The sequence below is a fragment of the Bubalus kerabau genome, chromosome 4, assembly GCF_029407905.1.
Source record: "Bubalus kerabau isolate K-KA32 ecotype Philippines breed swamp buffalo chromosome 4, PCC_UOA_SB_1v2, whole genome shotgun sequence".
NCBI lineage: Eukaryota > Metazoa > Chordata > Mammalia > Artiodactyla > Bovidae > Bubalus > Bubalus kerabau.
Window position 1 is genome coordinate 17,917,212 of NC_073627.1, and position 21,532 is coordinate 17,938,743.

The 21,532-nt window shown below is 44.4% G+C and overlaps 1 protein-coding gene across 6 annotated transcripts in view; it reads left to right on the forward strand.

Annotated features, from left to right (window-relative positions):
- Positions 1-20,823: 20,823 nt before the first annotated feature.
- CDC27 (cell division cycle 27) overlaps positions 20,824-21,532 on the forward strand; it is a 57,303-nt gene continuing 56,594 nt past the window's right edge. For all 6 annotated transcript variants that reach the window (XR_008712900.1, XM_055575599.1, XM_055575600.1 and 3 more), the window contains exon 1: positions 20,824-20,964. Coding sequence is in view for 5 of the 6 variants with exons in the window: in XM_055575599.1 (XP_055431574.1) it covers positions 20,938-20,964 (27 nt within the window). In the remaining variant the exon portion in view is untranslated. The remainder of the gene's footprint in view (positions 20,965-21,532) is intronic.

Here is a 21,532-nt window from a genome sequence, read left to right on the forward strand (position 1 = left end):
TGACTACCTCCTCCAAGGGTGTTGGGAGCTCAGGTTGTTGGTGATGAGGAAGGAGGGAGGAGGAAGCCCAGTCTCTCTGTCTCTCTCTGACCCTACTCACATTCCCTTGCTGGATGAGGTGCAGAGAGAGCCACACTGTAGAAAGCAGCAGGCCAGGGACTTCCCTGATGGCACAGTGGAGGACGGGAGTCTGCCTGCCAATTCAGGAGAATAGGTTCAACCCCTGGTCTGAGAGGACCCCACATGCCCTGGAGCAACACAGCCACAACTACTGAGCCTGTGCTCTAGATCCCGGGAGCCATGAAGTCCCTGAGCTCTAGAGCCCATGCTGCGCAACAAGAGAAGCCACCGCAGTGAGAAACCAGCTCACCACAACAAAGAGTACACCCCGCTTGTCGCAACTAGAGAAAGCCTGCACAGCAGCAAAGACCCAGTGCAACCAAAAACAGATACATAAATAAAAATTATTAGAAAGAAAGAAAGCAAGCTGCAGGCCAGAAGCTACAAGAACCGCACGTTACTAGTCCTGACTGCCAGCCACTTCCCCGTCTGGGCCCCAGCTTCCTTATCTCTAAAATGAGAGATAATCAGGAGCTTTCAGTGGTCAACAGATATGTAAGGCTTCCTTAACTTGCTTCTGGCTGTAAGGGACATACCCCTGCCACTTCAATCAGTATGACTCCTGTGTGTTTATATGCTGGAGGCCCCACAGTCATTTCCTAGGATATAGTTCAATGGTTTAAAAGTTTAAAAATAACCAGTTGAATAGAAGAACAAGTTATTCTAATCATTATGGGAAGAAGTATGATCGCCAAAAGACAGGCAGCTGGAAGGCTGTCTTTTCCTTTCTTTTTCTTCTTTCTCCTCTTTTATTTATTCTTAAAAAAATTTTTTAATTGCTTTCAATTCTAAAGCAAAGCAAAGTGTCCAGCCTGCTTGGGAACAGAGCTCTGAGATTAGAAAGCTGAGAACGCTGAATTGGGCTGGGGGATCTGGAAACGCAGAAAAGGCGTGGGCTTTGGAGGCAGACAAGCACAGGTCTGAATCCTGATTTTGCCATTTCTAAATCTTGGGCCCAGCACCCTCAGGATCCTCAACAGTAAACATTTTCCTCTCAAGCTGTTGTGAGATTTGTATGAAATAATAGTTAGGCACCACAAGCCATCTCTGGCACAGAGGAAACAAGAGTTGTCAATTTCACTTTGCTTTCTGAGGCCGAGGAAGCTAGGGGTGGGCTCTGGTCTCTCAGGTTTCCCAGAAAGACAGCCAGGATAGGGGCCCACAGGAGGGAGGGATGACTAAGGTGGCAATGGTAACGAGATTGTAAGGTGTGGGTTTAGGAACAAGAAGGAGGTGGAAGGGAACGGGAGAGGGGAAGGGCAGCCGTTTTGGGTACCCATGGAGTAAAATATTTGTGGCTCAGAAAGCATGTAGCAGCTCCCTGGGGCCAGGCAGCCTGCCTGTCAGCGACATTCAGATGAGGAACCTGCCTACCTGAAACCCCAGTGGGGAAGGAGATGCTCCTCAAATCAATTTCTGACTCTCTTTAAGCAACCCCAGGTAAAAACAAAGTGGCTAGCACTTCAGAGGTGACCAGAGGGGAGCTATGGTTTCCCAGGAAGAAACACGCATCAGGAGTCAAGATACCCAACACTAGCCTTGTTATTACTCAAATTCAGTGATGCCCACAGTTCATGAGACCCCAGGAACTGGATCAGAGGTTCCACTTTCTTATGGTCCTCATTCTGCCTCACAGTCTTAAGGCTTAAAGAATCCACCTTCCAGGAAACAGAGGAGATGTGGGTTCGATCCCTGGTTTGGGAAGATCCCTTAGAGGAAGGTATAGCAACCCACTCCAGTATTCTTGCCTGGAGAACCCCATGGACAGAAGAGCCTGGCGGGCTACAGTCCATGGGATTCCAAAGAGTAAGACACCATTGAGCGCACACACACTCCTGAGAGTACCCTTCAGGGGGCCTATGGTGGGGTTTTATCCTTCAATACGTGTTGAACAATCAAAGCAAAGGAAAGAAGAGGTAGCAAGAACCGGCAGCCTGACTACGGCGTCTGGGGAGTCATCGCATGGTCCCCAGCCAGAGTGAGTCCAGCCACTCACACGCTGCCACCAGAAGGAGGAAATGGAAAACGCAGAACAGTTCGCACCAATCAGCTTACACCACATGTCAAATCTGGACAAATGCACAGGGTGGGACAGAGACCACCGGGATCAACTGGGCTGGGCTGACACACACTCACACATCCTCCTTCCTTTGCCTCTGACCACCAGCGTCTGTGTCCTGCCCTGAGGGAGATCAGTTAGAGCCTCCTGCCCAGGATCAAACGCTGCTGACAACAGGCCTGGCTGTTAATGCCTTGTTCTTGTCACCAGCCCCTCCTCTCTTCTGGCCAGTGTCTCATCAGCTGGACATCATGGGGCAATCCCTGGCCAACACTGCTTTTATCTGTCCCCATAGAGGGCACTGGACAAGCCAGGCTCTGCCGCAAGGACCCAGTCAGGAGTTAGAGTCCTGGGTCAGAGTCCTGATTAATTTGCCAATTAGACAACTAGTTCGGAGAAGGCAATGGCACCCCACTCCAATACTCTTGCCTGGAAAATCCCATGGATGGAGGAGCCCGGTAGGCAGAAGTTCCATGGGGTCGCTAAGAGTCGGACACGACTGAGCGACTTCCCTTTCACTTTTCACTTTCACCCATTGGAGAAGGAAATGGCAACCCACTCCACTGTTCTTGCCTGGAGAATCTCAGGGACGGGGGAGCCTGGTGGGCTGCCGTCTGTGGGGTCGCACAGAGTCGGACTCAACTAAAATGACTTAGCAGCAGCAGCAGACAACTAGTTAACTTATTTTATTTATTTGGCTGTATCAGATGTTAGTTGCGACACATAGGACCTTCTATCTTTCTTGAAGCCTGTGGGATTTTTTTTTAAGTTGCAACATGCAGGATCTTTAGCTGTGGCATGAGAACTCTTAGTTGTGCATGTGGGATCTAGTCCCCTGACCAGGGATCAAACCCAAGCCCCTCTATTGGGAGCGTGGAGTCTTAGCCACTGGACCACCAGGGAAGTCCCCTTAGTTAACTTCTTTGTATTTCAGTTTTCCCATCCGTAAAATGGGGCTGCTAATATAACCTGTGACTGTGAGGATTAAATGAGTTAATACAGGCGATAATGCCTAGAGCAGTGCCTAGCTCAGAGCAAGTGCTCAAAATCCTTAAACTTGATTGAACCAGTGTGACTGGTGCACCAAGGTCAACTGTGGAAGAATTATAAACAGAAAATACCAAGAAATGAAGAAAATTGTGAGATACTCCTTGGGTGAGGGAGACCCCACTCTGAACTGGTGCGAGTGAGCAGTGGCTTTGGTTTATGGCAGGAGGCGGCCAGGCAGGGCTGTGGAATGAGAGAAAGAAAAATGTGTCTTAGGTTTTCATCACTCTTCTCTGCAATTTCTTGGGACAGTGATGCGACATCACTTTCAGGATTCAAACTGCTGGTTCACACAACAATGTGAATGTACTTAGTGCCACTGAACTATATGTTAAATACGGTTAAAATAGTATGTTTTCAGGACTTCTCTGGTGGTCTAGTGGTTAAGAATCCACCTTCCAATGCAGGGGACATGGGTTCAATACCTGGTCCAGAAATTAAGATTGTATCTTCATTGGGGCAACTATGGAACCCACATGCTCCAGAGCCCTCGCATTGCAACCAGAGAGAGGCTCCAGAGCCCTCGCATAGCAACCTGGGAGATGCCCGAGAGCCCCAACTAAGACCAATAAATTTTTTTTTAAATAGTGTGTTTTATATTATGTGACTTTTACTACAATAAAAACATTTTTTAAAATCAATGCTATTTTATGTTATAATTCTTAAAGTGGGAGATGGGTTCATGGTTACTGGTTTTATGCTTCATAACTTACATAAACATTACATATATTCTAAGTATCAAATACTTCAAAATCAATATATTTAAAAATAAAAAAGTTATCAATGAACTTTTTGTGCCCTGGAGCATTAAAATCTATCCTTCTACCTATCACTTTGTGGGAAATTTTCAGGGTGGATGGATAGATAAATGCACTATTATGATTTGGCCGTTGGTTTAGGGAGTGTACACAAATATCAAAATTTATCAAACTGTACAAATTAATGTATGTGCCTATTCTTGTATGTCAATGATTCCCCAACAAAATTCTGTAAAACAAACAAACAAAAAACACTGATCGCGGTGCTGGTAAGGGTACCATTGGGGCATTGAAGATGCACTGTGCTTATGAGGAGCCAATAAAAAACAGGAGGGGGAACTGAACTTTGGACAGTTATTTCCCCTCTGCATCCCCTCAACTCTCCAAGCAAATGAATTGCAATCTAAGAAGCACTTCCCCCTAAGGTTGCTTCTCCCATGGGAGGTGGAGGGCAAAGGGTGATGTCTGACATGAGGAGTTATTCTGTGGGGTTGGGTCTGACTGACTTGGGAGTTTTGATGCCTGGGGTTCTCAGTCCTAGGACTCATCCACCCCTGACCCTCACCCCCTGAGCTAAATGGCACTGGTACACATTGTTGAACAGAGCAACCTATGTACCCATGGGCAAAATAACAAGACAAGTGAAGAGAACAACTAATTCAGATGGATACAACCCACTTGATGACAGATTGTCCTTTAAATAGAAGGATGACCAGGACAGACCAAGATTTTAAAAGGAGGTTAATAAACATGTTAAAGGTGGTTCAAACAGTAAAGGATCTGCCTGCGATGCAGGAGACTCAGGTTCTATCCCTCGTTCAGGAAGATTCCCTGGAGAGGGGAATGATTCTCCTCTCCAGTGTTGCCTGGAGAGTTCTGTGGTCAGAGGAGCCTGGCGGGCTACAGTCCACGGGGTCACAAAGAATTACACGTGACTGATCGACTAACACTTTCACTTTCAAAACAGATAAAGGCAAATATTACCAATATGACACCAGAATGAAAAAACATAAAGAAGAATCAAACAGAAATATCACATATAGAAAAGTATAATAGTTGAAATAAGGAAAACAACTTTAATAAAATAAGCAATGTTAGGCATAAAAAATGAATAACTAAAATTGAGCACACAGTAGACCTGAAAATTAGTGGAACGGACACAGCTGGGAAATGTATTAGGGAACTGAAAGAGAATATATCCCAGAAGAAGAAAAGAAAGGCAAAGAAATGGAAAAGCTAAGAAATATGAGGGATAGAAGCAGTAGTGCTTCGTGGTTAGAAGAGCAATCAAGCTAAGTATACATCCGAAAAAAACCTCACATAAGCTTATAACGGACATGAACAGGATATTCACCTTACCGTGATTTGTGGTGGCAGGACTTGGAAGCAGTCTGGGTCTCCGTCACTGGGAATCCCTGGGTAAGAGGCACAGGCACCATGAAAGAGTGTGTAGCAGTTAGAAGCAAAGGATTAGATGCATACACGAAAGAAACATAGTGATAAGTGAGAAACTGAATGAGATATAAGCCATGATAACACTTCTATAAATTAAAAAATATATGCATATATATATATATATGCACTACCATGTGTAAAATAGATAGCTAGTGGGAAGTTTCTTTGTAGCACAGGGAGCTCAGCTCAGTGCTCTGTGATGGTCCCGATGGTTGGGATGGGGTAGGGTGGGTTGGGATGGGAACGAGGCTCAAGAGGAGGTGGATATGTGTATACATACATCTGATTCACTTTGTTGAACAGCAAAACTAACACAACATTGTAAAGCAATTATACTCCAATAAGAAAAAAGAAGTAGAGAAAATAATTAAAATTGGGGAAAAAATGTGCATACAATCTTACTGATATCATATTGGTTATGAAGGAGCTAAATTGAAGCTTCAAAGAAAGAAAATGCTTATTTGCAAATTAACTAGACAGAGATGAGAATTTATGCTAAAATTGAAATTTCTCATGGTGCAAATTAGTGAAAAGTTTTATAACACAAATAGGTGGGAGATTTTCATTGTAATCAATAGTATTATGTAAATTGGCTGCAAAAACAAGACAGTTTTAATGTTGATATTAATACATCTTAGAGTTGCTTTTCAATTTATGCAATATCTCTTTGAATTTCATGTGAATAATACTGATTGACAGGAAAATTGGTAAATTTACTTATCTTGGACATATCTTGGGCTTCCCTGGTGACTCAGAGGGTAAAGCATGTGCCTGCAATGCGGAAGACCCAGGTTCGTTCCCTGGGTCGGGAAGATCCCCTGGAGAAGGAAATGGCAACCCACTCCAGTATTCTTGCCTGGAGAATCCCATGGATGGAGGAACTTGGTGGGCTACAGTCCACAGGGTTGCAAAGGGTCGGACACAACTGAGCAACTTCACTTTCATTTTACTTTTTCACTTTCAGAGTTGCTTTTCAATTTATGCAATATCTCTTTGAATTTCATGTGAATAATACTGATTGACAGGAGAGTTGGTAAATTTACTTATCTTGGACATAGTTTTGAAAGTGATATATGCTTTTGCTTCAAAGTTAAATCAATTCTAAAATGAAGCAATTTTGTCAATTTGGATGCAGATATTAAAAGAAAGTGATTTTTTTTGGTATTTGATTCAGTTACTGGAAAATGTTAAAGCATGCTTGGAACAACTCATGTACATGAATCTACTTTTCAACTGTGAATTTTATGGTCTAAAAACAGTTCAAGTATTTCTGATGAAAATTTAGCATCCAAATTGAGGTACACTGTAAGAGTAAAACACAGTGGATTTTGAAGACAAAAAAGAATGTAATATATCTCATTAGTAATTTTTATATTGACTACATCTTGAGATACAATTTTGGGTACACTGGGTGAAATAAAATACATAAAAGAGTTTAAAATACTAGAAGCATTACCTATTATTCAAGAACACGCATAAAAGAAATACACATTAAAAATATCTGATGGTTGCCTAACGCTGTAATGCTGAGTGTAGTTTAGATGGAAGGGGTAATGAGATAAGAGGGAATAAATAATCTTTTAAACAAAGAGGCCTTATATGAACCCTTGATGAAAGAAGGCTATAAGTCAAGGAGAGTGATTAACCCTGTCCTCTGTATAGATTCCTTGCCACCAAGGAAAGAGAAAAAAAGCAATGAGTCACCTGAAGCCTCAGCGGCTCTTAAGGCCCAGGCCACCTGAGGTAAAAGCAGAAAACAAGTAGAAAGGAGTCTAAAATCAAAATTTCAAGGAGTACGGTAGCACCGGCTCTCAGAGCACTTAAATCGTTTTCTCAAACTTCATTTCCTCGGCTATTCTAGTTCAGATGGAAAATGCTACATATGCTTGACCTCACTACTCAATAGTCGGCCTCAATGGTTGAAGCTAATTTCTGTGCAGGTCAAAGCAGTGCCGCCTAGTGGCGCATCTGTGAACTGCACTGCGGGAGAAGGACGCCGGGAGGGGCCCAGAAACAGGTGGATGAGAGTCAGCCTGAGGACCAAAAGCAGTGTCCAGGACAGCTGGTGTTTGGCAAGGCGACTTATAGAAGAAACGCAGCAAAGGGCAAGTTGGAATTCTCACCAGTCATCCGAACTGTGTTCTCCCAGACATCCTGACAGCTGCAAGGGACTTTAGAGGTCCAGAGGAAAGGGGATGACTTGCCCAAGGTCACACTGTAAGTCATGGCAGACTCGGGACAAGAAGCTAGGACACTACTCTGTAGCAACGATAGGAGCTGAAATTGCTGATAGGGATTCCCTTTAGGGGAGGCCTGCTGCCCCTACTCCGGGAAGCATAGAAGCAAGAAGGCATCAGTGGAAGAGCTGGCCTGGCACCTGAGTATGGATGGCTCTAAGTAAGGAAGAAGCGACTCAGACTCCTAGCAGGCACTTATTCTCAGCATGTGCTTTCAGTGCTAAAGATGATTCTCTTTTCTCAGTTTCCCTTTACACCAACATCAGTTTCTTCTTTTACTTCTTGAATTCTGACTTCCTCCCTAGCTTCATCGACCACTGGTCTGTGGCTAGATCTGTGGTCTTAGATACCTCGAGGCCTTCTCAGCTGTACTTACAACACTGAAGTTGTCACTGAACCTCTTTTCCTTCATCTCCTTTATCCAGACTACTCTTATTCACTCATTCAACACTTAATGAGCACCCACAGTAGACAGGTACTTTGACTAAGATGAGTAAGAGGCCATCCCTGACCCCAGGGAGCTCACTGTCTGGTACAGAGGATTGTTGTTACTCAGTTGCTAAGTCGTGTCCAAATCTTTGCAACCTCATGGACTGCAGCATGCCAAGCTCCTCTGTCCTCCACTGTCTCCTGGAGTTTGCTCAAATTCATGTCATTGAGTCAGTGATGCTTATCTAACCATCTCATCCTCTGCCACCACCACCCCCTTTTCTTTTGATATAGAGGATGCAGATGTATAAATCAATACAGTTTTAATATAATGATAAATAGCCTCACTAAGTTTCATAAGGTGTAACATAACCCCCCAAAAGAAACCACTCAGAATCCTACCTGAAAAATATCTCAAGTCCCAGTTTCCTTCCTAAATTGTTCAAGCTTCACATTTTCAATTGACCATTGGACATTTCTCACCAGAAGCACTTCAAACTCAGTATGTTTTAAACCTAGCTAATCACCCATCTCCCAAATCACATATTTGTGACACAGAAACAGATAAACAATAATAACATCTACTTAAGACAACTATGGTGTATACTCAAGACTGGAATCAATTAAGTCTGTGTTTAAACCATTGCTGTGCAATTTATTTAGAGAAAAATGAAAGCCTCCCTAGAACTTAGAAAAGGGAGAAACAAAGAATCTATTACTTGGTTGGTGTCCTCTCCAAATGATACAGATGTTTTTTGTCTAGCATGTGTGCCCAGTCGTATCTGACTCTTTGAGACCCCATGGACTGTAGCACACCAAGCTCCTCTGTCCATTAAATTCTTCAGGCATGAATACTGGAGTGGGTTGCCATCTCGTACTTCAGGGGATCTTCCCAACCAAGGGATCGAACCGCATCACTTGTGTCTCCTGCATTGGCAGGCAGATTCTTCACCACCATACCACCTAGCAGTCAGACACATATGCCCCTTCTGAGGAAAAGGAGATAATAGCCAGTAAGATCATCCAATTCATTCTTTTGGTTCAAAGTCTTTACTCCTCAAGCTGCCTTCTGGTTAGAATCTTAATGCCCTAAGGAGAAGGAATTAGATAAGAATATTTCTCACTATAAATGAGTAACTCAGAACCATTTCCATTTCCATCAACCACCTAGGATCCTACCATAATAGAAACTGAAGTTGCCTACACTCCCTAGGAGCCTCTTTGCTGCATCCCCAGCCCCTACTCTCTTCTCCAATTCACATAATCCTCAGCTGTTAACATAATCTTTCTCTGATTCCATTTTCATGAGGTCATTCCCCAGCTCTGTCACCCCTGGCAGCTCTCTTGGTCTATTTTATCAGTCTAAAGTCATCAGCCTGGAACCTAGAGCTTATCAACTGTCCCCAGCATCGCCATTTCAACCAAGCTTACATAGCCCTCACTCCAGACAAGTTAATTAGCCTGCCATTTATCGCTTTCCCTTTGAGTTTGCAGAGCTTACCTCAACCAAGATGCATATTCTGATGAATCTCAACACTTCAGACACTGCCTTGACTTTGAATACCTCAAGAACATGTGGACAAGGCCAGCATATAGAGGGACAAGGCCCTGGATATCTGGATATCAGAGAAGGGAAAGTGTTAGTTGCTGAGTTGTGTGCAACTCTTTGCAACTCCATGGATGTAGTCTTCCAGGCTTCTCTGTCCATGGAATTCTCCAGGCAAGAATTCTGGAGTGGGTAGCCATTCTCTTCTCTAGGGGATCTTCCTGACCCAGGCATCGAACCCCAGTCTCCTGCATTGCAGGTGGATTCTTTACTGTCTGAGCCACCAGGGAAGCCCAATGTCCAGAGTGGGGGAGTCAAAAAGGCATCAAGGGGGTCTTCCTTGACTATTCAGTGGTTAAGACTTTGCCTTCCAACTCAGCGGGTGCGTGTTCAGTCCCTAGTTAGGAAGTTCAGATCCCACATGCCTCAGCGCCCCAAAAAACTTAAAAAGCAGAGAAGCAATATTGTAAAAAAACTTAGTAAAGACTTTAAAACGGTCCACATTAAAAAAAAATTTTTTTTTAAAGCATCATGGGACTTCCCTGGAGGGTCAGTGGTTAAGAATCTATGCTTCCCCTGCAGGGGGTGCGATCACTGGTCGGGGAACTAAAGATCCCACGTGCCGCTTGGTGGAGCCAAAAAAAAAAAAAGAAAGCATCAAATTATGACCAGTAAGAGATAAATTAAGTGGTCAAGCCATTCAATGATCAGATATAAAAAAATGTTTATAGATTTATAATATTTTAAAATCTGTTCATATTTGTACAGGGCACTCTGCTAGGTGATGGGGATATCATGAGAAGCCAAAGTCCCTGCCTTCATGGAACTTATTGTCGTTGTTGTTCGGTCTCCCAGTCATGTCCAACTCTTTGCGACCCCATGGACTGCAGCACGCCAGGCCTCCCTGTCCCTCACCATCTCCCAGAGTTTGCCTAAGTTCATGTTCATTGCATGGGTGATGCAGTCCAGCCATCTCATCCTCTGACACCCTCTTATCCTTCTGCTCTTGATCTTTCCCAGCATCAGGGACTTTTCAATGAGTCGTCTATTGGCATCAGATGACCAAAATACTGGAGCGTCAGCTTCAGCATCAGTCCTTCCAGTGAATATTCAGGGTTGATCTCCCTTAAGATTGACTGGTTTGACCTCCTTGCTGTCCAAGGGACTTTCAGGAGTCTTCTCTAGCACCACAGTTTGAAGGCATCAATTCTTTGGCATTCTGCCTTCTTTATAGTCCAGCTCTCACAACTGTACTTGACCACTGGGAAGACTAGAGCTTTGACTATATGAACTTTTGTCAGCAAAGTAATGTCTCTGCTTTTCAACACACAGTCTAGGTTTATCATCGCTCTCCTGTCAAGAAGCAATCATCTTTTGATTTCATGGCTGCAGTCACCATCCACAGTGATTTTGGAGCCCAAGAAGAGAAAATCTGTCACTACTTCCATCTCTCCCCCTTCCATTTGCCATGCAGTAATGGGGCTGCCTGCCATGATCTTAGTTTTTTCATATTTAGCCTTAAGCTGGCTCTTTCACTGTTCTCCTCCATCCTCATCAAGAGGTTCTTTAGTTTCTCTTTGTTTCTTCACTTTCTGCCATTAGAGTCGTATCATCTGCATATCTGACATTGATATTTCTCCTGCCTATCTTGATTCCAGCTTGTAACTCACCCAGCCCAGCATTTTTCATGTGCTCAGTGTGTAAGTTAAACAAACAGGGTGACAGCAGACAGCCCTGACGTACTCCTTTTTCGATCTTGAAACAGTCATTCCGTGTGTGTGTTAGTTGCTTAGTCGTGTCTGACTCTTTGCAACCCCATAGACTGTAGCTCACCAGGCCCCTCTGTCCATGGGATTCTTCAGGCAAGAACACTGGAGTGGGTTGCCATTTCCTTCTCCAAAAGGAACTATAGAAAGAAAGAAAGTGAAGTCGCTCAGTCGTGTCCGTCCCTTTGCGATCCCATGGACTATAGCCTACCAGGCTCCTCCATCCATGGAATTTTCCAGGCAAGAGTACTGGAGTGGATTGCCATTGCCTTCTCCAGGGGATCTTCCCGACCCGGGGATCAAACCCAGGTGTCCTGCATTGCAGGCAGACACTTTATCGTCTGAGCTACCAGAGCAACTAAAGCCTAGGAAATTACTGAGCTCACATGCTCCAGAGCCTGTACCAGAGCTAGACAGTCTGTGTACCGCAACGGAAGATCCCATGTGATGCAATGAAGATCCTGCATGCCAAAACTGAGACTCAAATGCAGCCAAATATATATATAGATATACATATCTATATATATATTAAAGTGCTAGCAAATCTGGTTTCTGGTAAGAGCTCTTTTCCTAACTTAGTAGATGGCTGCCTTCTATGTCCTCATAAGACCTTTCCATGGTGCATAAACATACAAGGGGGAGGAGGGTGGTAGAGAGAGAGAGTGAGCTCTCGGGTGTCTCTTCTTAAAAAGGATTAGGACACTAATCCTATTGGATCAGGGCCCCACTTTTATGAACTCATTAACCTTAGATGTCTCCTCTGCAAACACAGCCACAGCAGGGGTTAGGGCTTCAACATATGAATTGGGAGTGGGGGAAACACAAATATTCCATACATAACACCAATCAATAAACAAAAATTAATAATATGAACAGAATGAGTTTATTCTACTTATTCACTAAACAAATAAAAAAATGAATACCCATCTTCTGCAGGCATACTGGGCTTCCCTGGTGACTCAGTGGTAAGGAATCCGCCTGCCAATGCATAAGATTCGTATTCAATCCTTGAGTTGGGAAGATCCCCTGGAGTAGGAAATGGCAACCCACTCCGGCATTCTTGCCTGGAAAATTCTATGGACAGAGGAGCCTGGCAAGCTCCAGTCCATGGGGTCAAAAAAGAGTTGGACATGACTAAGGGACTAAACAGCAACAACAACAACACAGACATACCTCATTTTATTACACTTTGCTTTGTTACACTTCACAGATATTGTGTTTTCTACTAATTGAAAGTTCATGGCAACCCTGCATCAAGAAAATCTATTGGCACCATTTTTCCAACAGCATTTATTCATTTTATGCCACATTTTTGGTAACTCTCACAATAGCTCAAATTTTTCATTATTAATATACTTGTTATGGTGATCTATCTGGGGGCTTCCAGGTGGCACCAGTGGTAAAGAATCTCCCTGCCAATGTGAGAGATGTGGGTTCAATCCCTGGGTTGGAAGATCCCCTGGAGAAGGCATGGCAACACACTCCAGTATTCTTGCCTGGAGAATTCCATGGACAGAGGAGCCTGGCGGGCTACAGTCCATAGGGTTGCAAAGAGTCGGACACGACTGAAGCAACTTAGCACACACAGACATGGTGATCTGTGACCCGTGATCTTTGCTGTTACTACTATTACTTGCTGAAGTATTTTTAAACTAAGGTATGTACATTTTTAAACATAATACTATTGCAGATTTAATAGTCTATAGTATACTATAACTTTTATATGTACTGCTGCTGCTGCTGCTAAGTCGCTTCAGTTGTGTCCAACTCTGTGCAACCCCATAGATGGCAGCTCACCAGTCTCCGCCATCCTTGGGATTCTCTAGGCAAGATCACTGGAGTGGGTTGCCATTTCCTTCTCCAATGCATGAAAGTGAAAAGTGAAAGTGAAGCCGCTCAGTTGTGCCCAACTCTTAGTGACCCCATGGACTGCAGCCTACCAGGCTCCTCCGTCCATGCGATTTTCCAGGCAAGAGTACTGGAGTGGGGTGCCATTGCCTTCTTCATTATATATGCTGGGAGCCCTAAAAATTCATGTGACTTGTTTTGTTCTGATATTTGCTTTATCTGATGGTCTGGATTAGAACTCACAATGTCTCTAAGGTTTGCCTGTACCTGATACTATACTAAGTGTGGAGAATACATCCTGGAATAGGCAAACAGGGCTTCTTTCCTCACGAAGCTTATGGGTTAGATAGGAAGAGGACAATTAAACAAGTTAGCACAGTAAAGGGTGATAGGAGTAATGACAAGTACGTTAGCACTCAAGGAAAAGCAGGGATAGCCAAACTATCCCTGTATTCCAATAGGTCAGAAAAAAACTAAAGAAGTGAAATTTGGAGGATGGGTAGAGATAGCCAAGTGAAGAGTTGAACTAGAATATCTGGACAGGGATAGCAATATATACAATGTTTCTGGGAATAGAAAGTGGGTTAAGAAGTTCCATGTAGCTAGTACAGTGGGGGCGGCGATGGGGAGGGCAGGGACTTTTCCCTCTATCCTCATAAGTTCAGTCTCTGGGGCCCTGCAAATTAAACCGACAAAAGACAGATTACCAGAATTTTAAAAACAAGATTTTATTTACACACGCAATGTGCATACACACAGGAGAATTCAGTGATAAATAACTTGAAGAGGTGGTTAGAACCTGGGCCTTACCTATCATCTTAGCATACATGATTCTCTACATTTGTGGAGAAGTAACCAGACAAAGAAATAGTGTTTGGGCTTGTAGGGGTGGTATATTATAGAAAAGAAATATATGGGGAAACTAATGGAAGATAAAGGTTATTTTAATAAGGTTTTTTGGTGCAGAACCAACTCAGTGCCAGCTCTGTTTCCAGTGATAATGGTTGATTTCCTCTTTCTTTTATAGGAGAGGGGAGAGGAAACACCTTCACAAAGGAGAATTTATGTCTGCTTTTAGGCAGATGGGGGTGGGTGGGCAAAAATATCTATATTTGTTGCCTTGCTTTCAGTTCAGAATAATCTTCATGCCAAAGTGGCATTTTCTGATCTCCTTCACTGGAATATATAGTATAAGAGGGAAACAAGTGATATAAGGCTGAATAAGAAAGCAGAGACTAGACCTTGCATAGCCCTGTTAAGACTAGTTAAAGGTTTTGGACTATATCCTGAGAACAATGGGAAATCCTGAATTGGGGCATGTAAAAAGTTAATCAGGGGACTTCCCTGGTGTTCCAGTGGCTAAGACTTCTTGCTCCCAATGTTAGGGATGCAGGTTCGATCCCCTGGTCATGGAACTAGATCCTACACGCTGCAGCTAAGAGTTCACATGCCTCTGGAAACATATACTAACATATGTAAAACAGACAATCAGTAGGAACTTGCTGTATGACTTCGGGAACTCACACCAGGGCTCTGTGACAACCTAGAGATGTGAGATGGGGTGGGAGGTGGGAGGGAAGCTCATGAGAGAGGGAACATATGTATACCTACGGCTGATCCATGTTGATGTATGGCAGAAACCAACACAATATTGTAATTATCCTTCAATTAAAAATAAATAAAAAGAAAAAAAAGAGAGTTCGCATGCCTCAACTAAAGATCCCCCATGCCCCAACAAAGATCAAAGACCCCACGTGCCTCAACTAAGACCCGGTACAGACAAATAAATGTTAAAAAAAAAAAAAAAAAGTTAATCAACAGAAACTTCAATTAAAGTAGAGTTGGGAGACCAGAAGAGGGAGCTCTCACACCCCCAGACAATAAGAGAGTCCAATAGGAAGAAGAAAGACTTCCTCTTCTGTCCTGGCAAGAGGCAATGAGAGACTGGCACAACTCAGCCAAAGAAGAATCGTAAACTTTTTATTTATTATAGCCCTCCCAACTTCCTTTTCCCTGCCATGAAAGAGTTCTCTTTCTCCATTTTTTTGCTAGTGACTTGCATGTGGCTCACCATGGTTGCAGACCCTGCACTTCTTCACTGTCCCAAATAAACCCATTTTTATGCTGAAGCAATAACTGGCAGTCTATTTGTTTTAGGTCAACAGTGGAGAGGCTTAGGGAGGAGAGTCCTGACATGATTACACTTGTTTTTGGAGGTAGGTGAGACTTGAGGCAGAAGAGACATGAAGGTAAATTTAGGAGGTAAAGTCAGTAGGGCTTTGAAACCAGACATTAGGGTTATTAAAGAAAAAGAGTGATTTCAGGTTTGGGCAATGGAGAAACTGCAACAGATAATAATTAAAATAGAAGAGTGAGGAGTTCCATCCTGAACAAAGTACCTGTGAGACACCCAGAAATATCAAGCTGACAGCTAGGCATTTAGGCCTGGAGTTCTAAGAAGAGCCTGGCTGGAGATACAGCCTATGGAACAATTTTCAATAAAAAAAACCCTGAAACCATGAGAGTAAGTTCACCTTGTAAGAACATACAGAGTGAGAAGGCCTAGAACTGAACCCGTGAAGCATTCTGATATTAGAAGTTCTGTAAAGGAAACTGATAAGAAACAGAGCAGTAGAAAGAAAACCAGGAAACTGTGTGATCAGAGATGCCAAAGTAAAGGAATGATGTTTTTTAATGCAATACTAAAGGCAACCCACTCCAGTGTTCTTGCCTGGAGAATCCCAGGGATGGGGGAGCCTGGTGGGCTGCCGTCTATGGGGTCACACAGAGTCAGACATGACTGAAGTGACTTAGCAGCAGCAACATGGTATGTATTGTTTTTTAAAAAAATATTTTTTTATCATGTATTTATTTGGTTGTGCTGGGTCTTAGCTGCAGCATGTGGGATCCAATACCCTGCTCAGGGATTGAGCCAGGGCCCCCTGCATTGGGAGCTCGGAGTCTGAGCCCCTGGACCACCAGGGAAGTCTCAAGGGGTTGATTTGATGACGAGGGGGAGCAAAGATACGCGGGGTGGGAAGAGAGGGGCAGAGCCTCACAGTAGGTAATATAAAGAGGATAAGAGGCAGTGTGCAGCAGGGACAAAAGAAGGGTACAGATAAGGAGGACTCAAGGAACTGAGAAGACTGAGCTTTCTCTGGGTTATCTCAGTGGGCCTGTACCTTGTCTATGGTACCATGTCTAGCCTCTTGAATAGTTCCCTAAACCCTGACCTCGAATTTGATTGTACATGAAACAGAACAAGGGGCAGGCTAAGAAAAAGGAAAAATTATCATGTTTGGAATAATGCTTACTGTAATCTAAGTCCACTTGCCAGCTAAATATATGTGGATCGGGGTGACGGCAGGATGTCCAAGTAGTTGCTGGATGGTAAGTTTAAGTAGGTCAATCAGGAACAGAAAAGGAAGTAAAAATGCTCTAAAAGAGTCCATCGAAGCACAACTTCAAACAATGTGGTCTTGCTGTGAATGAGCACAAAATCACAACAGATGTGTTAGCCCATGACCAACGGTCAGAAAAGAGATGCTCTTTTTCAGAAAAAAGAAAAAAAGGGTATGGGGGTGGGGGGGCGAGGTGGGACTTTAGGCAAATTCTAAGCTTATGAGCCAGCATGACAAACATCACAGAATCTCTAAATGCTGAGTCTAGACACACATTTTCATACACACAAAAATCAGCTTTATATATCCTGTGTTGTAAGTTTCTACATTGAAGTTTACAAGAATCAAATGCTCAGGTACATGACTTGGAAGCCTGTTGTGTGAAAAAGTGCTGTGTGTGTGTGTGTGTGTGTGTAAAATGACCAAAAGCTTAGCAGGATCAGAGTTATGTAAATAAAACTTTAGCCCACTTTAATAGAAGTCATCCAGATAATAAAAGCATGAGTTCTATTGTATTCTGAATTCACTGGACTAAATCTGGAGTGCTGTGGTCAGTTAAAGCAGCACATTTTAAGAGTAATATTATGTCACATTTTAGGAGTAATTCCCACACACACACACACTTTCTTTCCATTCCCCTACCAGATTCTCTCATCTGGCATCTCAAACCTGGGAGCGTGTTTTCAAAGACTGTCAGTCCTTCCCATGGCACACGCCCTTTGCAGCGTCACTTTGCCACTCTTCCCATCTACAGGTGGACTCTTATTTCTCCTCCAGTTGAATCCAGTCGGCCTCTGTGTCTTAATTTGACCAACTAGAAGTGATGGAGCTTGACTTACAGAGCTGGGCCTTAAGGGGCCTCACAGCTTCTGTTTTTGCCTTCTTGGTTGCCAGGTGCCAAGTCAAGAAGTTAGGGTCAGACGACTGACTGATGTGAAGTCATATGGAAGAGAAATAAGGAGCTCAGCCAACAACCAGCACCAAGGCCCCAAACATGTGAGTGAAGCCATCTTGGATCTTACAGTCCTAATCAAGCCAATGATGGTAATAATCTGTGCCTGTGCTATCCAGTATGGGAATCACTAGCTACATGTCTCTACTGAGTCCCTGGAATGGGGCTAGGGCATCTGAAGAGCTTCATTTTAAATTTTACTTGATTTTAACTAAACTTTAGCTAGTGACTACCATACTGGACACTGCTGCTGCTGCTAAGTCGCTTCAGTCGTGTCTGACTCTGTGCGACCCCAGAGATGGCAGCCCACCTGGCTCCCCTGTCCCTGGGATTCTCCAGGCAAGAACACTGGAGTGGGTTGCCATTTCCTTCTCCAATGCATGAAAGTGAAAAGTGAAAGTGAAGTCGCTCAGTCGTGTCCAACTCTTCACGACCCCATGGACTGCAGCCTACCAGGCTCCTCCATTCATGGGATTTTCCAGGCAAGAGTACTGGAGTGGGGTGCCATTGCCTTCTCCATACTGGACACTATTCCCACCCTAATTCACCCAGCCCAACCCTGCGCACAGAACAAGGCACAGGGCAGCATAAGATCACCTCACCCTTTCTGGGGCTACAAGCACACAAGCAGTGACTAGCGATGGCCTCCAGTAAAGGCTATAGCTCTGTCAACAAAACAAAACACCCAGGCCCCACCCCCCTCACAGCAACACCCAAAGGAAGGGAGTGACCCATTCTAAACTGATTTCATCTACATAAAATGTTAGAACCAGAAAGAGAAATATCTACACAAATGGAATATACTATTGAGAAAAACAGTCTTTGCAATACTTTTAAAATTGAAGTCCCACATCTAGCCTAGAAATGCCCTGATTAGGAAGTCAACCTTCAAAAAGTGTTTTCTTCAACCTTTTGGATACGGAAGGGAAAAGGGAAGGAAAGAAAGGTAAACTAAGAACATGAGGTTAATAGATACAAACTACTATACATGACATAGATAAGCAACTAGGATTTACCATATAGCACAGGGAACTATAAAAAGTATCTTGCATAACCTATTGTGCAAAAATAATCTGAAAAAATACATTTCTGAATCCCTTTGCTATACACCTGAAAATAACACAATATTGTAAATCAACTATACTTTAATTTTAAAAATATTGCAAAGACTGTTTTTCTCATCTACCAAAAACTAAAATTTTAATAGTTCCCTGTTCACACACTTTAGGGGGAGAGGTAATAGGAAGGAAATTTGAGAGCCTCCTATGTGTGTTGGAGAAGGAAATGGCAACGCACTCCAGTGCTCTTGCTTGGAAAATCCCATGGACAGAGGAGCCTGGTAGGCTACAGTCCATGGGGTTGCAAACAGTCGGACACGACTGAGCGACTTCACTCACTCACTATGTGTGTTAGACAGTCACATACATTAATGCATTTCGTCCTCTTAATGGTTGTTTTTATACTGCTGCTGCTGCTAAGTCGCTTCAGTCGTGTCCGACTCTGTGCGACCCCATAGACGGCAACCCACCAGGCTCCCCCGTCCCTGGGATTCTCCAGGCAAGAACACTGGAGTGGGTTGCCATTTCCTTCTCCAATGCATGAAAGGGAAAAGTCAAAGTGAAGTCGCTCAGTCGTGTCTGACTCTTAAGAAATACAAGTTCAGTGAGGCTGTGACTTTCCTAAGGACCTAAAGCTAATAGTGCCAGAGATAAAATTGAAATCCAACCCTTTTTCCAATACGTCACAATGCCTCTCCTATCAAGAGTAAACATTTCTGCCCTGTTTCTGAGATTTTCCATGATCTGGCGACCTAAATAATCACTTCACTTTGACTTTTCACTTTCATGCATTGGAGAAGGAAATGGCAACCCACTCCAGTGTTCTTGCCTGGAGAATCCCAGGGACGGCAGAGCCTGGTGGGCTGCCGTCTATGGGGTCGCACAGACTCGGACACAACTGAAGCGACTTAGCAGCAGCAGCAGCAGTTAATGTCACATCTCTTACCAGATTGATCTCATTCTGCTCCCTTTCACTTTCTCCTTTCTTTTCTTCTAATTCTACCTATCCTTCAAAATCTGGCTTACATCTAAAACTTTTCTCATCTTCAGTTCAGTCCCTCAGTTGTGTTCGACTTTTTGTTACCCCATGGACTGCAGCATGCCAAGCTTCCCTGTTCATCAACTCCTGGAGCTTGCTCAAACTCGTGTCCATTGAGTCAGTGATGCCATCCAGCCATCTCATCCTCTGTCATCCCCTTCTCCTCCTGCCCCCAATCCTTCCCAGCATCAGAGTCTTTTCCAATGAGTCAACTCTTTGCATGAGGTGGCCAAAGTACTGGAGTTTCAGCTTTAGCATCATTCCCTCCAAAGAAATCCCAAGGCTGATCTTCAGAATGGACTGGTTGGATCTCCTTGCAGTCCAAGGGACTCTCAAGAGTCTTCTCCAACACCACAGTTCAAAAGCATCAATTCTTCGGCGCTCAGCTCTCTTCACAGTCCAACTCTCACATCCATACATGACCACAGGAAAAACCATAGCCTTGGACTAGACGGACCTTTGTTGGCAAAGTAATGTCTCTGCTTTTCAATATGCTATCTAGGTTGGTTATAACTTTCCTTCTTTGTTACATTACTTTTCCGTTAAACAGACCGTAATCTGAGGACAGGGGTCAAATTGAATCTTTAAATAGTGGCAGTCTTTCCAATTTCCTATTTCCCTTTGAGGCATGAATAAGAGTTCAGGAATGGATAAACGACCTAAACTTAACAGACAGATACCTCTTGATTAATTAAAATCAGCCCCAAACTCCTGAGTTTAACACTCTGCTTAATCCACCGCGCACCAATTAATCCAGCAAGCTTGAACGGCAAATCAATATTGAAGCCCGGCCGCGTAACGCTGCCGGTCGACTCCCGCACACCACGCCCAGCCTATTGGTTACCGATTGGGCGTGCCCCTACCCAAGAGCCGACGGGGCGTGGCGTGCGTGAGTGAAAGCGTGACCAAGAAGAGGAACATACGCTTTGGATCACGCTCGGTCGTCTCCGGTACTCCTCGACAACTTCCGGCAACGGTGATCTCCTCTGCCGATTCACCTCGGGTATTTCCGGTCTCCTTCGGGCATTTCCGTCTGGCTCCCGCGCGCGTCTCTCCACTTCGGGCTTTTCCGTGTCCCGCTCGGAGGTACTCGGCTCTCGCTCGGCCTCCCCCATCCCCCGGTAACGGTCGCTGGTGAGTTTAAATGAGCCGGGGCTGGCCGGGCCGGAGTCGCTACGGGGGGGGCCTGAGGCACTGCAGAAAGTGGGCCTGAACCTCCAGGATGACGGTGCTGCAGGAACCCGTCCAGGTAATGGTAACCCTCTTCCCTGAGGCTTGGCTCGCAGCCTCGGTCGGGAAGCGGCGTATGGCCACTTCGCGGCCTGCTGCGGCCTAGGCCCGGCTGCTTCTCCCGCCTCACCTCACGCCGGCTCCTGCCTGTCTTCTCGTCAGTTCCGAGGCCTTGACCGCAGCCTCAGCCGCGTTCCCTCTGGCCCTACGTTACTTCTTCCCCGGGTGTGAGCGGAGTTCGGCGATAATCCCTCCTTTTCCCTCCGGGCCAATGTCGGGCGAGCCCCTCCTGTCAGCCCAGGGGCTGGGCCCGGGCCGGGGTCAGCGATGAGGGGCCGAAAACTCGCCCCAGGTGCTCTCTTGCCCAAGGATGGTTGGGACGCACGTTTGATCAGTGCCTGTATGATCTTCATAATGGTGGAGCAAGTTTGCGGGGCGAGTGTTGGTTTTGTTTTTGTTTTCTAGAAGAAAGTGGAGGGAGGGTAGGATCGGGGTTTTTAATACTGATTTCTGTTTTGGTGACAAACTGTGTCTAGCGCACGTTGCTTTTCCTCGCTCACTCAGTTTCCCTCCGGACAATAATCTGC